The sequence below is a fragment of the Pterocles gutturalis genome, unplaced genomic scaffold (assembly GCF_000699245.1).
Source record: "Pterocles gutturalis isolate BGI_N339 unplaced genomic scaffold, ASM69924v1 scaffold16510, whole genome shotgun sequence".
Lineage (NCBI taxonomy): Eukaryota > Metazoa > Chordata > Aves > Pterocliformes > Pteroclidae > Pterocles > Pterocles gutturalis.
Genome location: NW_010143796.1, coordinates 6893 through 25327, shown reverse-complemented (window position 1 = coordinate 25327; position 18435 = coordinate 6893). Strand labels below are relative to the sequence as shown.

Genomic DNA, 18435 nt, shown 5'->3' with positions numbered 1-18435 from the left:
CAAGTAGGAACTGAGAGCAGGCAGGCAGGTGACTTCAGATGAGTCATTTAAGCCTGTACTAGGAAAAAAGAGTCCTTCTGGAGGGACGATTTAATTCAATGTAAAATAAATACCCAACGCAGGCTCAGTGGAGGAGTTTGTTTCTTTTCGCTGATTCTAAAGGAAATTCAGAATGATGAGCTCAGACTTGAACACGCACCGCTCTCCAACATCATATTATGGCATGTCCCATTTGTTAAGGGGTGGAGCATCTTAAATTTTGTACAATATTTAGAAGAGAATATTGCATTTTTATTCTGTTTTCCTCTTAAGTCCTGAGGTTGCTGAATTTCATTACATAAAGACATTATTACAAGTACGTATGCATTCAGTAAAAAAAACCCAACCAAACAACCAACCAAAACCAACATTCGTCTTAGTATTTGCATGTTCTTCAAAATTTTCCATTCCTAGGGACAGATTCCCTCTATTTCCAATACATACTGCTTCGATAACAACATCATCTTCAATCTAATATTTTTCTGGTGTTGATGGAAGAAAGAAAGGAGCAGCCACATGTCATATTTGTGAGCCCTAAATCCCATCCTCAATTAACCACACATAATCACTAAGGGAGACAAGTCGGACGTCCTTCACCCAGCCCTCCCACTTACACATGTCAAACAAAACAAACACACAAAAGGTTGCAAAGACAAAAGCCAAGATTTGCTTCTGTACCAAAACCCTTCCAAGGAAAGGACGAGGAAATTCAGCACGTGATGCTCGGGGAGGCTAAGTGCCTCAGCTTTAGTATGACCAATTAAAAGCAAATAGCCATAAAAGTGCAGATACTACTGTAGGGTAATAAACCAGACTTTATCAGTGACAGTGGTGCACATTACAAACTTCAAACTCATTCCATGCTCTAATCCATCAGAAACTTCCTGGCTTTAACAGGCTATAAACAGCAGAAGCTTTGAAGTCCGAGGATTAGGATCACTAATAGACTGACTGAATGAGAGACTGGCTGAAGAGCCAAGTGGAATGCCCTGCTGGACCTGGAATAAAACAAGTTAATTTAATCAAACTGACCTCTCTCTAGGAATAGGCCAAGAGATTACAATGGTTATAACAGCAATAAAGGGACGAGCGACACTAGAAACAAATAGTTATTTGCTTCAGTGCAATGCTTAGGCTAATAATAAGGGCAAAACTGTGCTCTCAAACCCACAATTTCAAGCTCTACAGGCAAAGGGTTTGGTTTGGTTCTTTGAACTAGTTTATGACTTAGTGGTATTTGAGGCAGGAAAAAAATTAAACACTTTAATTTTTAAGAATTTCTAAATGCAAGTTTAATAGAATGATTTAACAAAAAAGATCATTCTAACGATTTCCTTGCTTCGACTCTCCTGTATCTCAGACTCATGTAAGGGAAACGTGGAACTAACCCATTTGGGTTAAATCCATCTGCATTCACTGCTCACACAACTGGATATAACACTAAGCATTTTTGCTTTTAGAAAAAAAACCTTCTAATTGCAAAAATCCCATTTATCATCAATTTATATGCAACACTCCTCACTCTAAAGGACTGCAAGACATCTAATAAACCACTAAACTCGAGGTGGTTAGCACAGCAGTGTTACAGAACATTTTTTAAAGCAAACAATAAAGCTACTTTGCTTTAAACTGGAGCAGGTTGCCAAAAGGGCAAATGAGCCAAGTGAATGGTAGCAATGGCTTGGCTCTGAGAAGCTGTTAGAAGATGGGAAATTAAGACAAGCTGTCAGGGATTAATTTTTACATGGTACCTTGCTGCTATGCAGAATAGCTAACTGCGAAGAGTGGAAAACTGCAGCAGCTGAAGTCTCTGAGAAGAGAAGTACAAAGCAAGGAGTCCTAATGACACTCTTCATTCCCTACAGAAGAATCCCACAAGGTTCTGTACCACCAAATACAACATTTTTTCAAACACCTACTCCTAGAAGGCAACATTTCTTCTCTCATTTTCAGATGAGAACAATGCATTCGTATGTACAGCACACAGCAAACAACCTCACAGCTGCTCTATCTACAGTACTTCATCAAGAACGAGGAGAGGAGGCTTTAATTGCCCACAACAATGCTCAGGATTTCAGTATTTTGTTCAGAACTTGGAAGAAGATCATCCTAGGAAGCGATAAGCTTGGAAATAAAGTGAGCAGACTTGGAGCAGCCGTCTAGCGCCGGAGGGGATTACCACGGGCCCAGCCTCCTGGCTCTCCCACTTACTCCGTAAAGGAATTCACCAGTGTCAGGACCTACGCTTCCAGTCAAGGACCTGGGAGAAGAGTAAGAGCAGCATGGTCTCATGAGGCAGACAGCCCAGGGCTGGGAAAAAAGGGAGCTGGCGGGAGACTGGCAAAGCACACCTCAGCCACTGAAAATTAAACAAATTCATTCAGAGATTTACAGCTCTGAGTTCACACTGGCATCATTAATATACTTTTGAAACCAAGACTTCTTCCAAAAAGCTACACATTTAAATCATTTGGGAAAAGGTCTGTGAACGTGCCCTCGTATTACAATAATCATGAATTCAAAAATTCAAAAGATCACACAGGCTTCACCAGACTCACTCATAAAGACTATAAAGAGCAACGTAGTATTGTGTGTACCAGAAACAGAAATATTGAAATAAAGGCACGTATGTCTGGTCTTACTGGGTTAGCTGTAGCATTTTAACAAGATATTCTGGTGGTGCAGAAACTTCTTTTCAGACACCCAGAATGTCCCAAGTTTTCTCTTCATCAGTCAAAATAGTCACTGATTTTATAGCTCCAAGCATTTGAACAACTGTGCTGCTTTGAACCACATTTGCCCTAGGAAGCAGTCTAGCAGAGGCAGTATTCACTGAGATGAGAGAGTGTCTACAGAGAAATAAAGTAAAAAGACACGTCTCTCCTTACCACTCCCCAAAATAAAGTTAAGGAAAGAAATATTTCTGTAACTATTGGGTCTGTTACCTTTGATTCAGAAGGCAGCAGCACAACCACGCGTAAGCTTTTTTCTTTTAATCTACTTCGGCTTTTCTCAGTTCCCTTTCAAAAACATTGCCATAAAAAAAAAAAATCCAAATTGACTATTTTGAAAGTAACCATGAAATAGTTTTCCAAGACATATTAACGGAGTACAAGAGAGGTCATTCTGTAACAGGTGCAAGCAAGCACGCTACCCCCAGTTCCACCCTCCTCCGCCACACCGACCGCGGGGTCTCACCTTCTGGCGGATTCTTATTCTGATTGTTCCAGACAACTAACAACTTGGATAGACTAGGCACTTTGGACACCTCTGTGATGACTCTGAAAAGGCTCTCCACCCGGTCATAGGTCAGAACGATGGCCGTGAAGCCTTGGGACTGCGGTGGGATGAGTGGGAGGAAGAGTGGGTTGCTCACACTGCTCCATTTCTGCAAAGGAAAACAAGAGAAAGGGAAAACAATTCAATCAAAGTGGATTATCACAGGAGGGAGTAATTCACACAGCTAGGAGCTAACAGTCAGATTTGGAATTTGCTCAGCTCAGGCAGGTTGACTCTCCAATTCTGGCAAAAGTGGACTTCAGCATTTCTCAAAATGTTTCTTCCAGTCTCTCTCTCAATTCAATTTTCATTTTAACACTGCAAACAAGAGGGGGCTTGGGTGAAAAATACAGTGGAAGAGGCAGATAAATTTGCAGAGAAGGCAAACCACAGTGAATTTTGAACCCAGCTAGCATGGCTCGATTCTCATTTACTAATCACTAGCTGAAGGCATTTATGTTTGCAGTCAGGACTCAATAAACAAAGAGAAACTTAACCAGCACTACAATTTCAGAAGTGAAAAAGAGTTAACAACAACAAAGCCAAAGCAGCAAAAACATAAACCTGGCATGCAATGCGTACTTAAGGAAAAAAGGCAAAAGCGGTCACTAAAAGGAATAATGTACTAGCTTCCACAAAACTGTGTTTGTTCAACAGTGAAAAAACCGCCTATTGCATTAAAAAAAAAAAACAAAACAACAAAACCAAACCAAAAAAACAAAGCCATGAGATGCAAAGATGAATTTCAGAGAGCTATCTTGTGAATTTTAACTATGGCACCCCTTTTAAGACTTTAAAGGTCTTACTTCAATACACTGCCAGCGTAAGGAAGCCAGCTCAGCTGGCAAAAGCCAAGCCAGACAACGAAACTCTCACTGAATGTGCCAACCTCCTTTGGAGCCAGCAGCACGGGGGAGGAAGAAGCAGCAAAGGGACCATTTGACACGAATGAAAACACTGGCATTTCAGTCCCTACTTTTCCATTCCAGATGATGTTCTGAGCAGGGGTCGGACAGAGAAGCAAAGGGAAAAACAAGACCTTTTGGGAAGAGGTGAAAAGGGGAGTTGGGAAGGCAGAACCGGAGTGATGCTGCTCTGCAGAGAAGTGTTGAATCCGAGCCTGTAAAAACCATGAACACTCCTAAGAGGTTAGTAACCGCCAGCAGTTTACAGAAACACTGTGAGAATCTCCAGCTAAACTCACACCATAAGGCTGCTTGTATTGGGAGGAAAGTAAGTTTTACAGACTCAAAGTTATCAATTCATATTTTAGGAAATAAACTTTGCAATTTTCCATTTCCTTATTTAGCCTTTGGGTTACTTCATCCGCTCAACAATCGCGCTCCTCTAACTAGCATAAGAGGAGGAGACTAGAGAGCCTATTTACTGAAAGAGATCAGAACATTTTGATCATTTTGGCAACGGAGAAAGAAATACGATGTGAATATGATTTCCTTCTAGGAACACGTCAACACTGAAGTGGGGAGAAATAAAAGCAGAGCACTGACACACCGGTTTATCCAGGATGGTCTCAGGGTATATTCCCAGCAAGGATCTGTCAGTAGGAGTAATACCCTTTAGCAGATTTCCCAAAATAGTTGGAAAGATGGACTAGACTTGTGCTACACATACTTTATGGATCCGGAACAAGCAGCATTCACCATGAACTGTTCGTGAGGTTCCTAACGGAAAGCACGAAGGTCTAGTTTTCACCCAACAGGAGTACCAGGATAATATAGAAATAGTAACAGCATGGAACAGAACTTCAGTTCACAAAAGGGACACGGCTGCCTGCGATAGCAGAGGACTCCACCCAGTAAAAAACACGTATCCATCACTTCAGCAACTGACATGTGCAGAGACAAATCTGCTTATGGATTACAACATTACCTAAAATTAAAGCTTTTATACATACTTTTGCTAATTTTACAAGACGACTGGTGGCAGATGGGCACAGCCCGCTGACTTTGCCCCAACTTCCCTAATTCCTCCAGTAAATCACAATGTAAACGTTAACCAGAGCATAATCCATCTCATTAAAGCTTTACAGACTCGTTTCCCCGCAACCCCCAGCCCAAGACTGCTATTACCCAAATGACCCTTGTAATGTCGAGCAGCTTCTTAAAACAACTTTCAGAAACCTCTTTTCATTAATACTCCAAGCAGAGGTTTAAGATCATACTCGGTAGAGCGCCAAGAAAATCTTACATTTCTGCCCCACAAGAAGAAACAGCCAGGAATCTATGGACAATGCTGGATTTACTGCTTACGGGCTGCCTCAATTAATGGCTCCCAATTGAAGTCCATCTCGCAACCTTTTCTCTCTGGCCACAGCACTTCCTAACAAATTAATTATAACATCCTTGGAAAAAGATTATTCCTCTTCTATCATTTAGGGTTATTTTAGGCACTTACAGAAGAAAATACAGATGTATGTGTGTGAGCATATGCATAGATGCCTAAAAAACTATCACGCTTTCTCTTAAAACCCTACGTTTTAGGTACATGGCTTAAATTCCAACTTCTAATGCTTTCAGAAAGGCATGAAAATTCTCCCCTGGTGGTTGTAAGTTAAGAAAAATAAGGCAACTTTTGAGGTGTTTTTGCTCATATATCTACCGAAGGACGAGGAAGGGAGGAAAAAGCCTGTAGACACTCACTAATGGATAGGAGAACCAAGCCTCTCATTTCAGAAAAACATTTCAAAAAGGCAATTAAGCATCTCTCAAGTGCCATTAAGAGCCAACCCCCCGCTGCCTGCCTGAAGAGTGTGTCTACAGTCTGAGACCTATTGACCCCACTTTCTGCAGGAAATCGGGCAAATTCAAACCTCCATAATTTGCTAAAGTTTTCCAGATTTCTGCTTGGGAAAAGCAAACCATACAGGCAATTAATTCAACAGCAACCTAATTAAATGTCCATTATGGCAGCAAAGCATGAACTGGACAATGACAAGGGGATGGGTTCTCCCCATTGTTGCTCAAGGAACCAAGCGGTGAAGGGACATTTGCTCCAGTCCCATCTTTATTAACATTCTTGACAGAAATTCACAGGAACTTTCACTCTCAGAGGGAAGAGCAAACAGCAACAGTGGATTGATCATTCATCACCTTTCTTTGACAAAGTGCTGACACTCAGCTACGGATAAGACAACCCTTCACTCTTGCCCTCCCAGCTAAGATCATTAGAGGAGCCAGGATAATTAATCTAAGATTAACAGGTCATTTGCTGTGAATCATTTTTATGGGCAAAAAGGATCAAGTTCAAACAGCAGTTTCCTAAGAGCAATCTCATGGCACTTAAGTCTCGCAGTCTCAGTTGCCCGACAGCTCTTTGCAGTTCATATGAAAAGCCAAAGTAGAGGGACCTGAATGACAGGGGGAATTTAGGGATCATCTGAACCTGGGGAGAGAGAATTTCGGCATGGGTATGCATAGAGGAATGGATCCAGACTGCTGCAGCTGTCCTGTGCATTCTTTCCACAAGTGTGCACGCGCAGTAATGCCTTAGAAATAAAGCACCTTCCTCTACTATAGACAAACATCAAATATTGCTCTCCCTCTTGGTTATTAAAAACAACTCAATTTTATTTTAGGAAAAGTCAATATATTAAGCACAAGGTGTCAAGGGAGTTGAATTATCATTATGAGGGATGCTTAAGGTTGGACTCCATGTGGAGTCTTCAGGTTCAAGGTAGCACACAAGTTTTAAACAGACTGTTCTCAGCAAAATACACAAGTGAGACAGATGGGAGCTTCGGGACGTGAAGGAACACAACTGGCCTGAGAAGGAGCCAAGCGTTAAGATTGCTACAGAGTCTCAAAGGTATTGGCAAAATACCAGATGCAACTAAGACGGGGTCCTACCCCAAACCTTCTCATTGGGGTGGTGCTGGCCTCTTCTCTAAAGCAACAAGTGATGGGACAAGAGGAAATGGCCTCAAGTTGCGCCAGGGGAGGTTTAGGCTGGAGATTAGAAAAAATGTCTTCACTGAAAGAGTGATGAGGCATTGGAACAGGCTGCCCAGGGCAGTGGTGGAGTCACCATCCCTGGAGGGGTTCAAGAAACGTGTAGATGTGGTGCTTGGGGACATGGGTTAGTGGGTTGGGTGGTGTTGGGTTGACGGTTGGACTTGATGATCATTGAGGTCTTCTCCAACCTTAATGATTCTAGGATTCTATTCTATGATACACTGAGTACCATTGAAAGAGACTTGAAGACAGACACACCAGACACAAATTGCATCCCAGAATGGCCTCTAGGAAAACAAGGCTGTGTAAGATGCCCCATATTAGAGACGAAAGGCAAGAATTTCCCAGCTATCACTTAGTAGGGAAACTCAGCAACAGCACTTGAGAGGTATAAAATGCCACTGCTCCCATGAACAAGACAGTGAGCCTTCCTCCTTGTGTATTTTATTTGCAGCAACTAGACCCGGTGCCTGTTGTAACCAACACATTTTGAACAAGAACTCACTAACTTGTAGAAGCACAAAGGTAAGAGCAACAGTATGTTGAACAGTAGCTAAGCAGTTCCTCCACACATCTACACAAAACAGGGATATATATCCCCTGCCTCTGTGGGTAAAGCTTTTTCAGCTGGCTTGTTCTGAATATCAGTCTAACCTCCATGTGGTTTCAATTATGAATTACCAGACCAAAAAAAAAAAAAAGCCTTGATTTATTCTATTTTGCTCCAATTATTCATGATAAGTTTTTATTGAATACGTTGAGAAAGTATTTCATCATGCTTCCCATCCTCAAGTGGTCATAGGGCAAAACCAAAGGAATTAACCCTCCCTGCTGCTGCACAGCCGATCGCCGTGCTCGCACTCTGCAGAATCCCAAGCCAAGTTGCCATGCCCACCATTTCATGTTTTGATGAAGACTATAAGCCCTCCTCAAAAACACTTTAGCCACAAGACCCAGGAGTTTCTGCCTATTCCTTCTTGAGTGATGAAATCTGTTACTGTCATGAATCATCAGTTTTGATTGCCAAAATACATCATGCAACTGTAACACTAAGCTGTTCAGCAGCTTTTTTTTTTGTTTAGCTGCTGAAATCCCATCAGATGTCTGAGCCCTTCTGACAGAAGTGGCTGAACACATTTTTTGATATAAAAGCTCAGCTTCAGGCTTGTCTCTTCAACTCCTTCATTTCAATAATGTGTCAAAGGAGTAGATCTGCAGTGGGAAGAGGAGAATGATCAAGAACTGCGTTCATGGTTACAGTTGCTATAATACTTCTGCTTTTTGGAATTCCTCCATCAACTCTATTGCCATTCTTTTGTAAGAATAAGAATAATATTACAACATTATAAATGTAATAAGAATGTTCAAACAATTGCAAAGAGAACCAGGAAAAGGATTAAGGTTTTTCTGTAGGTTATTTTTTCCCCCGGTGTAATCTAATGTAGCAGCTCCTGCCCCAAAAAACCCAAGGTATGACACAACCTGAATTGGGAAAATGGAGCTCAACGTACCTTTCATGCTCCCAAAGCCAGAAAAGACAAGGAGTACTGAAAAGATGACTTGTGGAATCCAAAGCCACAAAGTCCCCCTTTCTTTTTTTTAAAGTTAATTACTCCCATGACATAAGGCTGCACAGTTATGAAGCCACAGGAGGCACCAGGCACTGCAACAAATCAAGGCAAGAACACCAACGACGAGACAATTGCCTTTGGCCGTCAAAACTGTACAGTTTCTTTGGGTGCATCTCCAAACCAGCTTTGGTAAGATTAAAAACACATCTCTCACTTGTATGTTTAGGCGTCTACTTCTAAGCTAAACACAAAGCAAAAAGCTCTTAGAGAAAAAAAAACTGAACAATATTAAACAGTTAGGTGTAGTCGTAAGAACTAAAATGCCATTCAAGTGAAATATATGAAATTCTAATTCTGTCAATCAAACCCACAAATTTTTTTGTTCATGCCTCAAAGAATATAATTTACAATGTAAATAAACCTACATGCTAGATACTAACCACACAAAACAAAATAATTGTGAGGTTGTCTATCACTATGTAAGAGAAGAATCCTAATCTCTGGGCAGGTAAATTAAATAACCAACTGTTAAATTGTGTTTCTCATACACACACAAATATCAATATTTATAGCTGAATACATGTGGCATACTCAACTTGACCATAACAACCCTGGAAAAACATATCAATAAAATGAAATTTATTTGGTATAAGAAAGAATATGTATCTTCCAACAGGGTAAATAAAGCAAAATTTCACCCAGCTGATTCAAACCATCTCACAAGGTAGCTGGAAATAGAGCAGGAACAGAAACTCTTATTGTTCAATGGAAAAAATATCAGATGCGCAACACCCAGAAAAGTGCTGGCTTGTTCTCATTAACAGGTAAATAAAAAAGTATGTTAATGCTTGCTTAGTGCTTTGAAGACAAGGAATGGTACTAGGCTGCAAGTACAGTGATAACAGTGGCCTCACCTGGAGACTGAGTGCTGTACAATACTAGTCAAAGAGCTTACAAAATAGTTTAATTGTTTAACAAATGTCAACTGGGTGGCAATTGGCAGGTGGCCACAAAGCATTCTATAAAGAACATCGTACTTAGGCTTTGCTAAATGAACAGCACTTTTTGAACTAAGGTCATTTGGCTATTTTAGTTTAAACCAAAGGATGGTGCTGTTTTCTGCCTCGCTAGAAGAAATGCAATCGGATATGTTTATTGCTCGGCATAGTGATATTCTCAAGTGATTATTAAACTATGGTCTGTATCATCCAAGGTCAAAGCTCAAAAGCATCCCCTCACAAAAAAACAGTCTAATATTTTACAGGTCTCCATTGTAAACAGGCCTGAAGGGACATCAACAAAAGGAACTAAAGAAATCTGGAAAACCCCGGTCCTGCTCATTTTTCAGACACCCGTATAAGTTAGCAAGGTACACGGCAAAGTAGGAGCAGGAGATTTTTAAAAATCTACAAAGAAGCACCAGAGTGAGAAAGTAATTTAGCTCTATTAGAGCACAACAAAATACTTAAATGAAGATAACAGATCACATCTCAAACCCAGGTCGTTAGCTCTAAGCCAGCCCACACTGGTAACCATCAGAATGCACACAGTAGAAGGGTTCATCTGCTGGCTTACCTGAACCCAACCCATTGCCCCTGCCTAATGGATAACGGCTGAGCCAAGAAACACAAAAGAAATACGAAAGGCATTAAACTCGTATGCTTGCAGCAAAAGACTGAGACGTAAAGGACTCAAGTCGTCCAGGAATGAATTTCAGGTCTCCAAAACATCATTGCTCCCTCTTCATTAAGGAGGAAATATCTCAAAGTGCATTTCCATAACACATTAGCATGTTATATGTTACTGGTCTTCCATTTCCTCCACAGGACAGTGGACAAGAAGGAAAATAATTCACTTTATAATGTATTTTTTTCTTTAGAAACGGCCAACAGTCTTCAGTCAACCCAAAAAAACCACATCAAACTCTTGGATCCCCTCCTCAACGTAGTGTATTAAGTATGGAATTAACTGCACATGCATTTATCTTCTGGGTACCTTATACTCCCTCCTCTTGGAAAACACCCTCCTGCACCGCTGCTGTATCCACACTGGGGTGAAGACAGTCAGGCAACACTCAGGAATATTTTGAGCCAATATAAGCCAAACCAATGCCAAAAAAAGCAGCATTCCACCCACCCAGTCCCTCCCTCATCCCCTTCAACCCACCTCCCCCCCCCTTTTTTTTTTATTTTGCTGGATAAGTTTTACATGAGAAAATTGTTTCAGTTAATTCACCACAAGTGAATTAGAAAATTTAAAAAGCAGGTAGCGCATAGAGAGAGAAATCATCACCCAGCTGCAGAAGAGTGCAGGACTGCTGCTTTTGGCAACAGTACCTGCTTACAGTGGTTTAAAATATTTGGGAAACTACAGACTTAACACAAGGTGTTTCTTTGTGTTGAGACTTGAGAAATATCTGGGGAACAGGCATAAAGCTTATCTATACGTGGATCCAGCCACGAGCACATCTCACTGATGTTAAATGCGTGAATATCACTTTCATGCTGACTGTCCAAGCTACCAGCCATCCTCTCACATACAAATATCAATGTAATTTCACTGAAAGGAGAACAATCATTATTATGTTTGCAGACACATCCTAATGCCTAATTTGAAGTATCAGAGTTCAAAATAAGGCAAAGAGAAAACCTTCGGAAGTCCCAACTGGTCCTGCTTTGAAAGTAGCATCAAACTCGCGGCAGCTTTTGTGAAAGATGCAGCTTTCTCTTCAGAGGTGGTGGTGTTACAAACTTACTTCATCGAACATTTGAGGCTCCTAAAAATCTCTTTTATCTAGCATACTTACACGCTGTAATCTGTTAAATTTTGCTAACTCAAAAGAGATTTAATTCAACCGTACTGTGATCAAAGCAATAAAAGGCAGTACTACAGGAAATCGTAGGAAATAGATGAAATGAGATGATGACTCTTAAAACTGGAAGCAAACTCATGAGGCCACAACAGCTCAACAGAACGCAGAGCAAAATGTGCACCTTGCAGAGTTATGAGCTACCCTCACTGGCAAAGTAGAAAACATGTTTTTACTGCTGTAACAATTGCCCAGCAAAACAATTAAACCTCAGGAAAATGTCCTGGCTGTTATTTTCCTGTTGCTCCTCAGGACCCTCGTGGCATACTAAGCACAATTAACCTGTTAAAGCACACAAAGAAACCTTAAACCAAGCAGACAGGCAGGTAAGCAACAGCGGCCAAGGATTCTCCTTTGCGTGGCAATCGTGCACAGACAGCAAGCTCAGCTCAGCTGTTAGAAAGGTGGACTTGTCCTCGCAAGTAATCTCATAAACCCACTAAAGCTGGCCTCTTCTGTGTAAATATTCCATCAGCTCCCACTTTCAAAACCTCACTGTTCAGACCCCAGGGATCTGAGCTCTATCAACAGCCTTCTAGTGACTACAGAAATCGCTGGCTAATTGCAGTAAGCCCCTTGCCTTCAGAGGGCGATTGCATCTCAGCACCTTCTGTTGATCTGCTTACAGTTTCTACACACTATTTCTGCAGCCCTGCATTCCTATCTACACTGCCTAACGGGAACAAGAGCATACAGAAGAGCAGGGCATTTAACCCTCACCGAGCACATCAGCGGGCGGAACGGCCGGCAGAGCCAGAGGAACCGGGTGCTGAGCCAGCCGAGTTTCCAGGCAGAATACACACGGCAAATTCTGGAGGTACAGCTCTGGCCAGTACCGTAAGGATTGGTGACATCCAGTTATTCGCACATTTCACTGTAGTATTAATGATAACCCGCAGGTGCTTCCTTTAACAGTTACCTACATCCTGGCCCTGGAGCCAACCTCAATCTGCTTCAAATGCTTCAGCCCTGGAGCTGATTTAGAGAAGAATATGGGCATTTTCTTCTAAGTGAGGAACACATTCAAGTGCTCTTTAGTTATTTCATCTTCTTATCAGAGCTAGAAAATACAGCTGCCATCTTCTGCTACCTCAAATGTACATATGTACCTGCTTTCCACCTACAACGCTCCCCCCGGGTTTACTAGAACCTGTAACAATGCCATGGGTGGACGGGAGGCACCAGCTTAGATGAGAAACACTCGGGCTCAAGTGGATCCAACTGTGGAATTCTGACTAGCACAATTATTTAAAAAAAAAAAAAACAAACACTAAAGTAATTCTTATTAAATTTATTGACTTATTATATTTACTAGCAGATACTGTATATATCATCACTTTCTAAATTGTCTGAAGTTAGAAATCAGCTAAGTCCTGAAAAATGTTCCCCTACAGACCACTACTGTAATATGCTCTCACCTCAAAGAGACAAAATACATTCAAAGAAAAAAAAAAAATCTCAGAGGTAAATTAGAGAAAGCTTCAGTTATTTGCTTTGAATGAAAGAAAAAGGTTAAAATCCAAACAGTTTTAGCTGGCTTAAAACAAAACAAAACAGGAAAAAGGAAAAATAGAGCCCCACAGAAGTACATTTTCATACATACTCAGAGCAGCTATCAAAATCCCCAGCTAAAGATATCACAGGATTGTGTACTGCTGTTCTACAAATTTCACTGCTCTTGAACAATTCCCAGTCTGAATTCTATTTTCTTTAACTGACCCTCTGAGAAAGGGTCACAAGCACTCTGTGCTGCCGGCTAATATGGAGCTCACACAGCCCATAAAGGAACTTTTAATGATATTTCTGTTTTATATTGAAGCAAAAATAAATTCATGCACATATTAAGCAATTTTCATAGACTAAGATAAATGTCAAATTCTTTCAACTGAGACATAAAACCACCAAGGAACTGACCGTTTGTGGCACAAGAGAGGCACAATACGAGGTGTTAACTCCAACGTCCTGGACAAATTCCAGCCTGTCTAATTGCAGTCAGCCTTCGAGCTTTTCTTTGCAATTGCACATCGATGCAATATTCCTGCCTACTCCTGGCAGTGCCCTAGCACAGGATTGCCGTTACGTGTTCCTCCACAGTTTCAGACTTCTGTTCTGTATGTTGCTGTGCCTGTGCCCACAAACTTCCTGCTTAAGGACTTCTAGGCTGAACGACGAATATAATTTTTTTTTTTTTCAAGAATATATGAAAAAGGAGTGAGAAAAAAAGGAGCCTGCTTGTTGCTCAGAGTAAGACCAGCTTCCCGAGAAATGGATGGGTTTCCAGTATAGGACAGAACCCAGGAGAACATGTTTTTGTGTCCCCTTTAAAGGCTGAGTAACGCTAAAGCCATGTTCTTCATTTTCCAAGGTGTTTCAAGGTGCTTGTTTTGGTAGCATAACCCGAAGGCGCTAAGATGATGTGGAGAACATACTTTTTGGACAGCTTAATTTCTTCCTTAAATATTGACGTCAAATTTGCTCTCTAGGCAATGACAACAGATTAGATTACTGATACCTTTGGCCAGGCAATGGAAAACCATCTTCTGAAACCCAGCAACGAGCTTCTAACTCTTTGTCAGCAACTTCTGGCACTGTATCGGCCTGAAGAGTTTAAAGTCAAACACACTCTGCTCCTGAGCGCTCCTGCCCAGCTTGCACAGAAACTCTCTAAACCATCATAAAGCAAGACAGTTAACAAGTTTGGTTTTATTAGTAAAGCAAAACTATTTTTTTTTATATTTTGACACAAAGAAAATTAACTGATTATGAGTGAAAATCATCTGCAGGCTTTTATATAGTAAAAAAATCAGAACCAGCTGCTTGGTGCAGAAGGTTAATTAATACTCCAGTGTTTCTTCTTAACAGAAGTGGGTTCAGACACTTAAACTTTTTTCTTTAAAGAAAAAAAATACCACAGAAAAACTTTGATCATCAGTTTCTGTGTAAGAGAAATTACATAGAAATAACACGGATAAAATTTCAAGCACAGGAATAATTACCTATTTCATCAGAATGACATCAATGAGCCTTGCGGATTCTTTAAGATCTTCAGTATTTCCACTGCAGTTATTAATTTTTAAGAGCACTAAACTCACACTAAATTCAACAGAAATAAAGTGTGTGTGCGCATGCATGCATGAAAAAACAAATAAATATATAAACAAGCAAACAATTTAGTGTGTGCAACAGCAAAAGTTGAAAGTTCGCATTTCACTGCCAGGACATGAAATGAACTGCTAGTTATTTTGCCAGTTGTCATAAAATATATCAGCTTCATCTGTGCAAGTCACCAGCACAACACATACACACACACAGAATTCTTACCAAGTTTCATAGCACATACCTTTTATATGAGGAAAAAACCCCACAAACCCACAATTTGTTTTATGAGTGAATCAAACGAATTTACTTACCACAGCTGGGGGATCATTCCATTCTTCATAAGAAATGGCAGCATATGGGTAAATTCTGTCATTGATAATCTGAAGAGTAGCAAGAGCAATTGCCTTCATGGATCGAAAATATGCTTCCCAGAACCACCTTGCCTGTAAAGAGAGTAAAATTCACTTTCACACTGCATAGATCCAGTGCTCAATAATCAATTTTGGCTTGCCATGCACAGTCTGTTCCATGCAGCCTGCAAGTCAGGTGGAAATTAAATTTGGAGGCATGTTTATTGGAGTTAGGATATTTCCATAGAGCCTGAAGGCTTCAAACTCAACCCCACCTCCCCAAAAAAACAGGATTTACAGCCAATAAAAAGAAGCTGCAGCATCACTTTGCACGTGATTAAACAGATTGAGAATACTTGAAGGAATCACCTACTTTCACACTTTCATCATATGTTTTCCTCTTGAAAAATACCAAAAGCAGTTTGACCATAGAACAGAAGAAACTTCTGTGATGCTCAATTTTTCCAAGGCAGAGGAAAGCACAGTGCAGCTAAATAGCCAAATAACAGCATGCAGCCTAAAAGGTGGGACTTAAAAGTCACCTTTTAACATCTCTATTAGAGACAGCTGACCAGCTGGAGAATTCCAGTACTCATGAACCCTAATAAGCTAATACCTTCCCATGTCTTCCAAAACCCAAATATTATTTACACAATATTAAGATTTTTACATAAAAGAAGATGCATGTGCCAATTTGTTACAATTGTTAATCTAGGCTAATTTACAACATGGGCAGTGTAAAACTCCTGACACGGTGGATGTGATTTTCTTACACACTGCAGTTCACAGGTGAGATGTTTTCAGGCTAAGGTCCTGTATGGCAAGTTTTATCCTTGTCCCAGTTTCTATGTAAGACAGAAATGCTGCAAGAAAAGCAGGGATTTGGAAATGAAAATGTTGACTGATCTGATTCTCTGTTAGAGACATAAACATACTTTTTCAAACACCTAGGACCATCAAATGATCCTGCAGGACTCCATCCAACCCAGAAGGAAACGCACTTTGCCAATAAACATAGTCCAAGTGTTTTGGCCCAAGAGATGGGAATATTTCAGCCTAATTTTTCTTCAGGGAACTCCAGCACCTTGAAGTGTCCAGGAGGAGACTCAATTTGCAGTCTCCCTGCGATTTGGTATCAACTATAAGAGTACGAGTTTGCACCTAGGTCGTAGAACAATTAAAACAAAAGAGAATTTTTTTTTCTAAAAGATTGGAAGCTTAAGAAGCTTTCAGAGCCAGAACACAACTGAAGAAAAAGTACAAATTGGGGCAAGTGCTATGCTACTCTTGCTACTGATTTCTTCGACAGCCAAAAGGCTCTAAAGACAGGCTGGTTTTAATCCCGTGCCATGAGAATATTAAATAATATTACTTAAAATATTAAGATACTGAAGGAATACCAAGTTTTTGGAGGCACAGGCTTTAAGATGAAGCTGTGGATAGTTTGTAAAACGGATACTTCACAATAGTTCTGTTAAATATTTAAGATGAAAAAATCCATGTTACAATTAAAAAAGCAAACTAGGAAAGAGACAAGTGCTCTCTGGAGCACTACTTTTATTTTGAGAAAACATTAACAACCCCAAGCCTTACTACTTCAGAGTATATCAAAATTTGATGAAGGAGAATGATGAGTATGTTAAAAAATCACACTTGTCTGGAGCTTGTCATCCAGAGAGTGCGCAGAGTAATTTCACTCTAGGATGGAACCACTTCCCTCGCCTTATTTCTCTCCCTGGTAGGAAGGACTTCACAGCTGGATAACACGTCAACTACCAAGAACTAATATTACACCCAACTGTAAAAGCAGAAAAACCATATAAACAGGTAAGAATAAATAATGTCTGCCTTCCTAAAACACCAAAAAGACACTAAATAAAGCAAACACCACATGCTAAAGCAAAGACTTAAGTACTCCTTTCCCTATGCCTCATTTCTTAAGAAAAAAATGTATTATCCAGAACCCAGCAGCAACTGATTCAAAAAGAAAACCAGAAGTAGACTGAGAATTAAAATTGACCAGAACCTCTACATTAAAGTATCCTAAATAAACAAGAGTAAGAACACAGATTTCAAGTTTCATTTTTTCATTAGATAACAGTTTAGAACGACCGCTACAAGCAGCACTAACCAGGAAGGAGAAATTATTTTATGTAGCATTTTAACATACAACTTTATAAAGCAATTATAAAGCTAGTAATTGTGTGAAACACACACAGGACCATGTATTTCACTGTGATTAAATGACAGCAGTCCTATGCTGTTCTAAGATTATTAATACTGTAATATCTATGTTTATCTAGCTTCGTAACAATCAAAACTGTTTTTTCCTCCTTCAGCAAAACTAGGACGGATCTGACCTAGCTTCTCTTTGCTGAAAGAATGCTTGCAATGTCAGGCAAGACTATACCTTTATACCAGAAACAAAGCTGGAGAAGAAGGCAGAGGGAATTTACTTTTTATAGACTAATATTTATGCAATTAATTTTTTGTAAAAAGCTAGAAAATCTTTCCACAGTTGGTTGTAATTTTTTGGAGTTGTGTTTCTTTAAGGCAGAACTCAAAACCTTCCAAGGGGATTTGAAGTCTCCAAACAGATGTTTCAGGGTCTCATTACTTCCTCCCCACCTTGTTTGCTTTTATAAAGCAGAACTGCTTAACATGGCTTGCTAGTGTCTGCTGCTCAGCATGCTACGTTACTAAACATTTTGTGAAAGTTTTCTATTGGGAAGATGTAAGTCAATTCCATTTGAAATGTATTTTCTGCTCCACTTGGTGTGGTTGAAAAGCTTGGGTTGGGATGTCACAAATACCTGGGAGGGATAAAAATCCCATGAACATGTTTGGGATACAGGAGAGAGAAACAACAACAAACAAATAAAGCAAAACAACAACAATTAAAAAAAGAGAGATCTGTTCCTGACTTCTATGCCAACTTTCTGCATATTCTTACACAGTTTTTCTGAGCTGTCCATTTCTCTTTTCCATATTAATGAAATCAGAAGGCTAATGGTTATATAGTCGAGAGCAGCTTGAATACACTGGGGAATGTTTGTAAGGTATTGCAATTGTAACATACTACTTAGAGCTACCGGAAAGCCTTTCAAGATCTTGAAATAAATGATCCATAATTACAGATCTTGTCTTCCACGTAGCATCCATTATACACAGTCTACAACTACGATACGGTCAAGCTACCATTCCTTTCAACTTGAACTGAATGGAACTTGTAGTACTCTAGTAGTCTGCTCAAAGAG

General features: G+C 40.1%; 1 protein-coding gene across 1 annotated transcript in view; it reads right to left on the bottom strand.

Annotated features, from left to right (window-relative positions):
- LOC104470075 (exostosin-2) overlaps window positions 1-15271 on the bottom strand; it is a gene marked incomplete at its 5' end in the record, with an annotated part of 37006 nt that extends 21735 nt beyond the window's left edge. The window contains 2 exons of the mRNA XM_010084868.1: window positions 3238-3427; window positions 15140-15271. Coding sequence (XP_010083170.1) covers window positions 3238-3427; window positions 15140-15271 — 322 coding nt within the window. The remainder of the gene's footprint in view (window positions 1-3237; window positions 3428-15139) is intronic.
- Between the last annotated feature and the right edge of the window lie 3164 nt (window positions 15272-18435).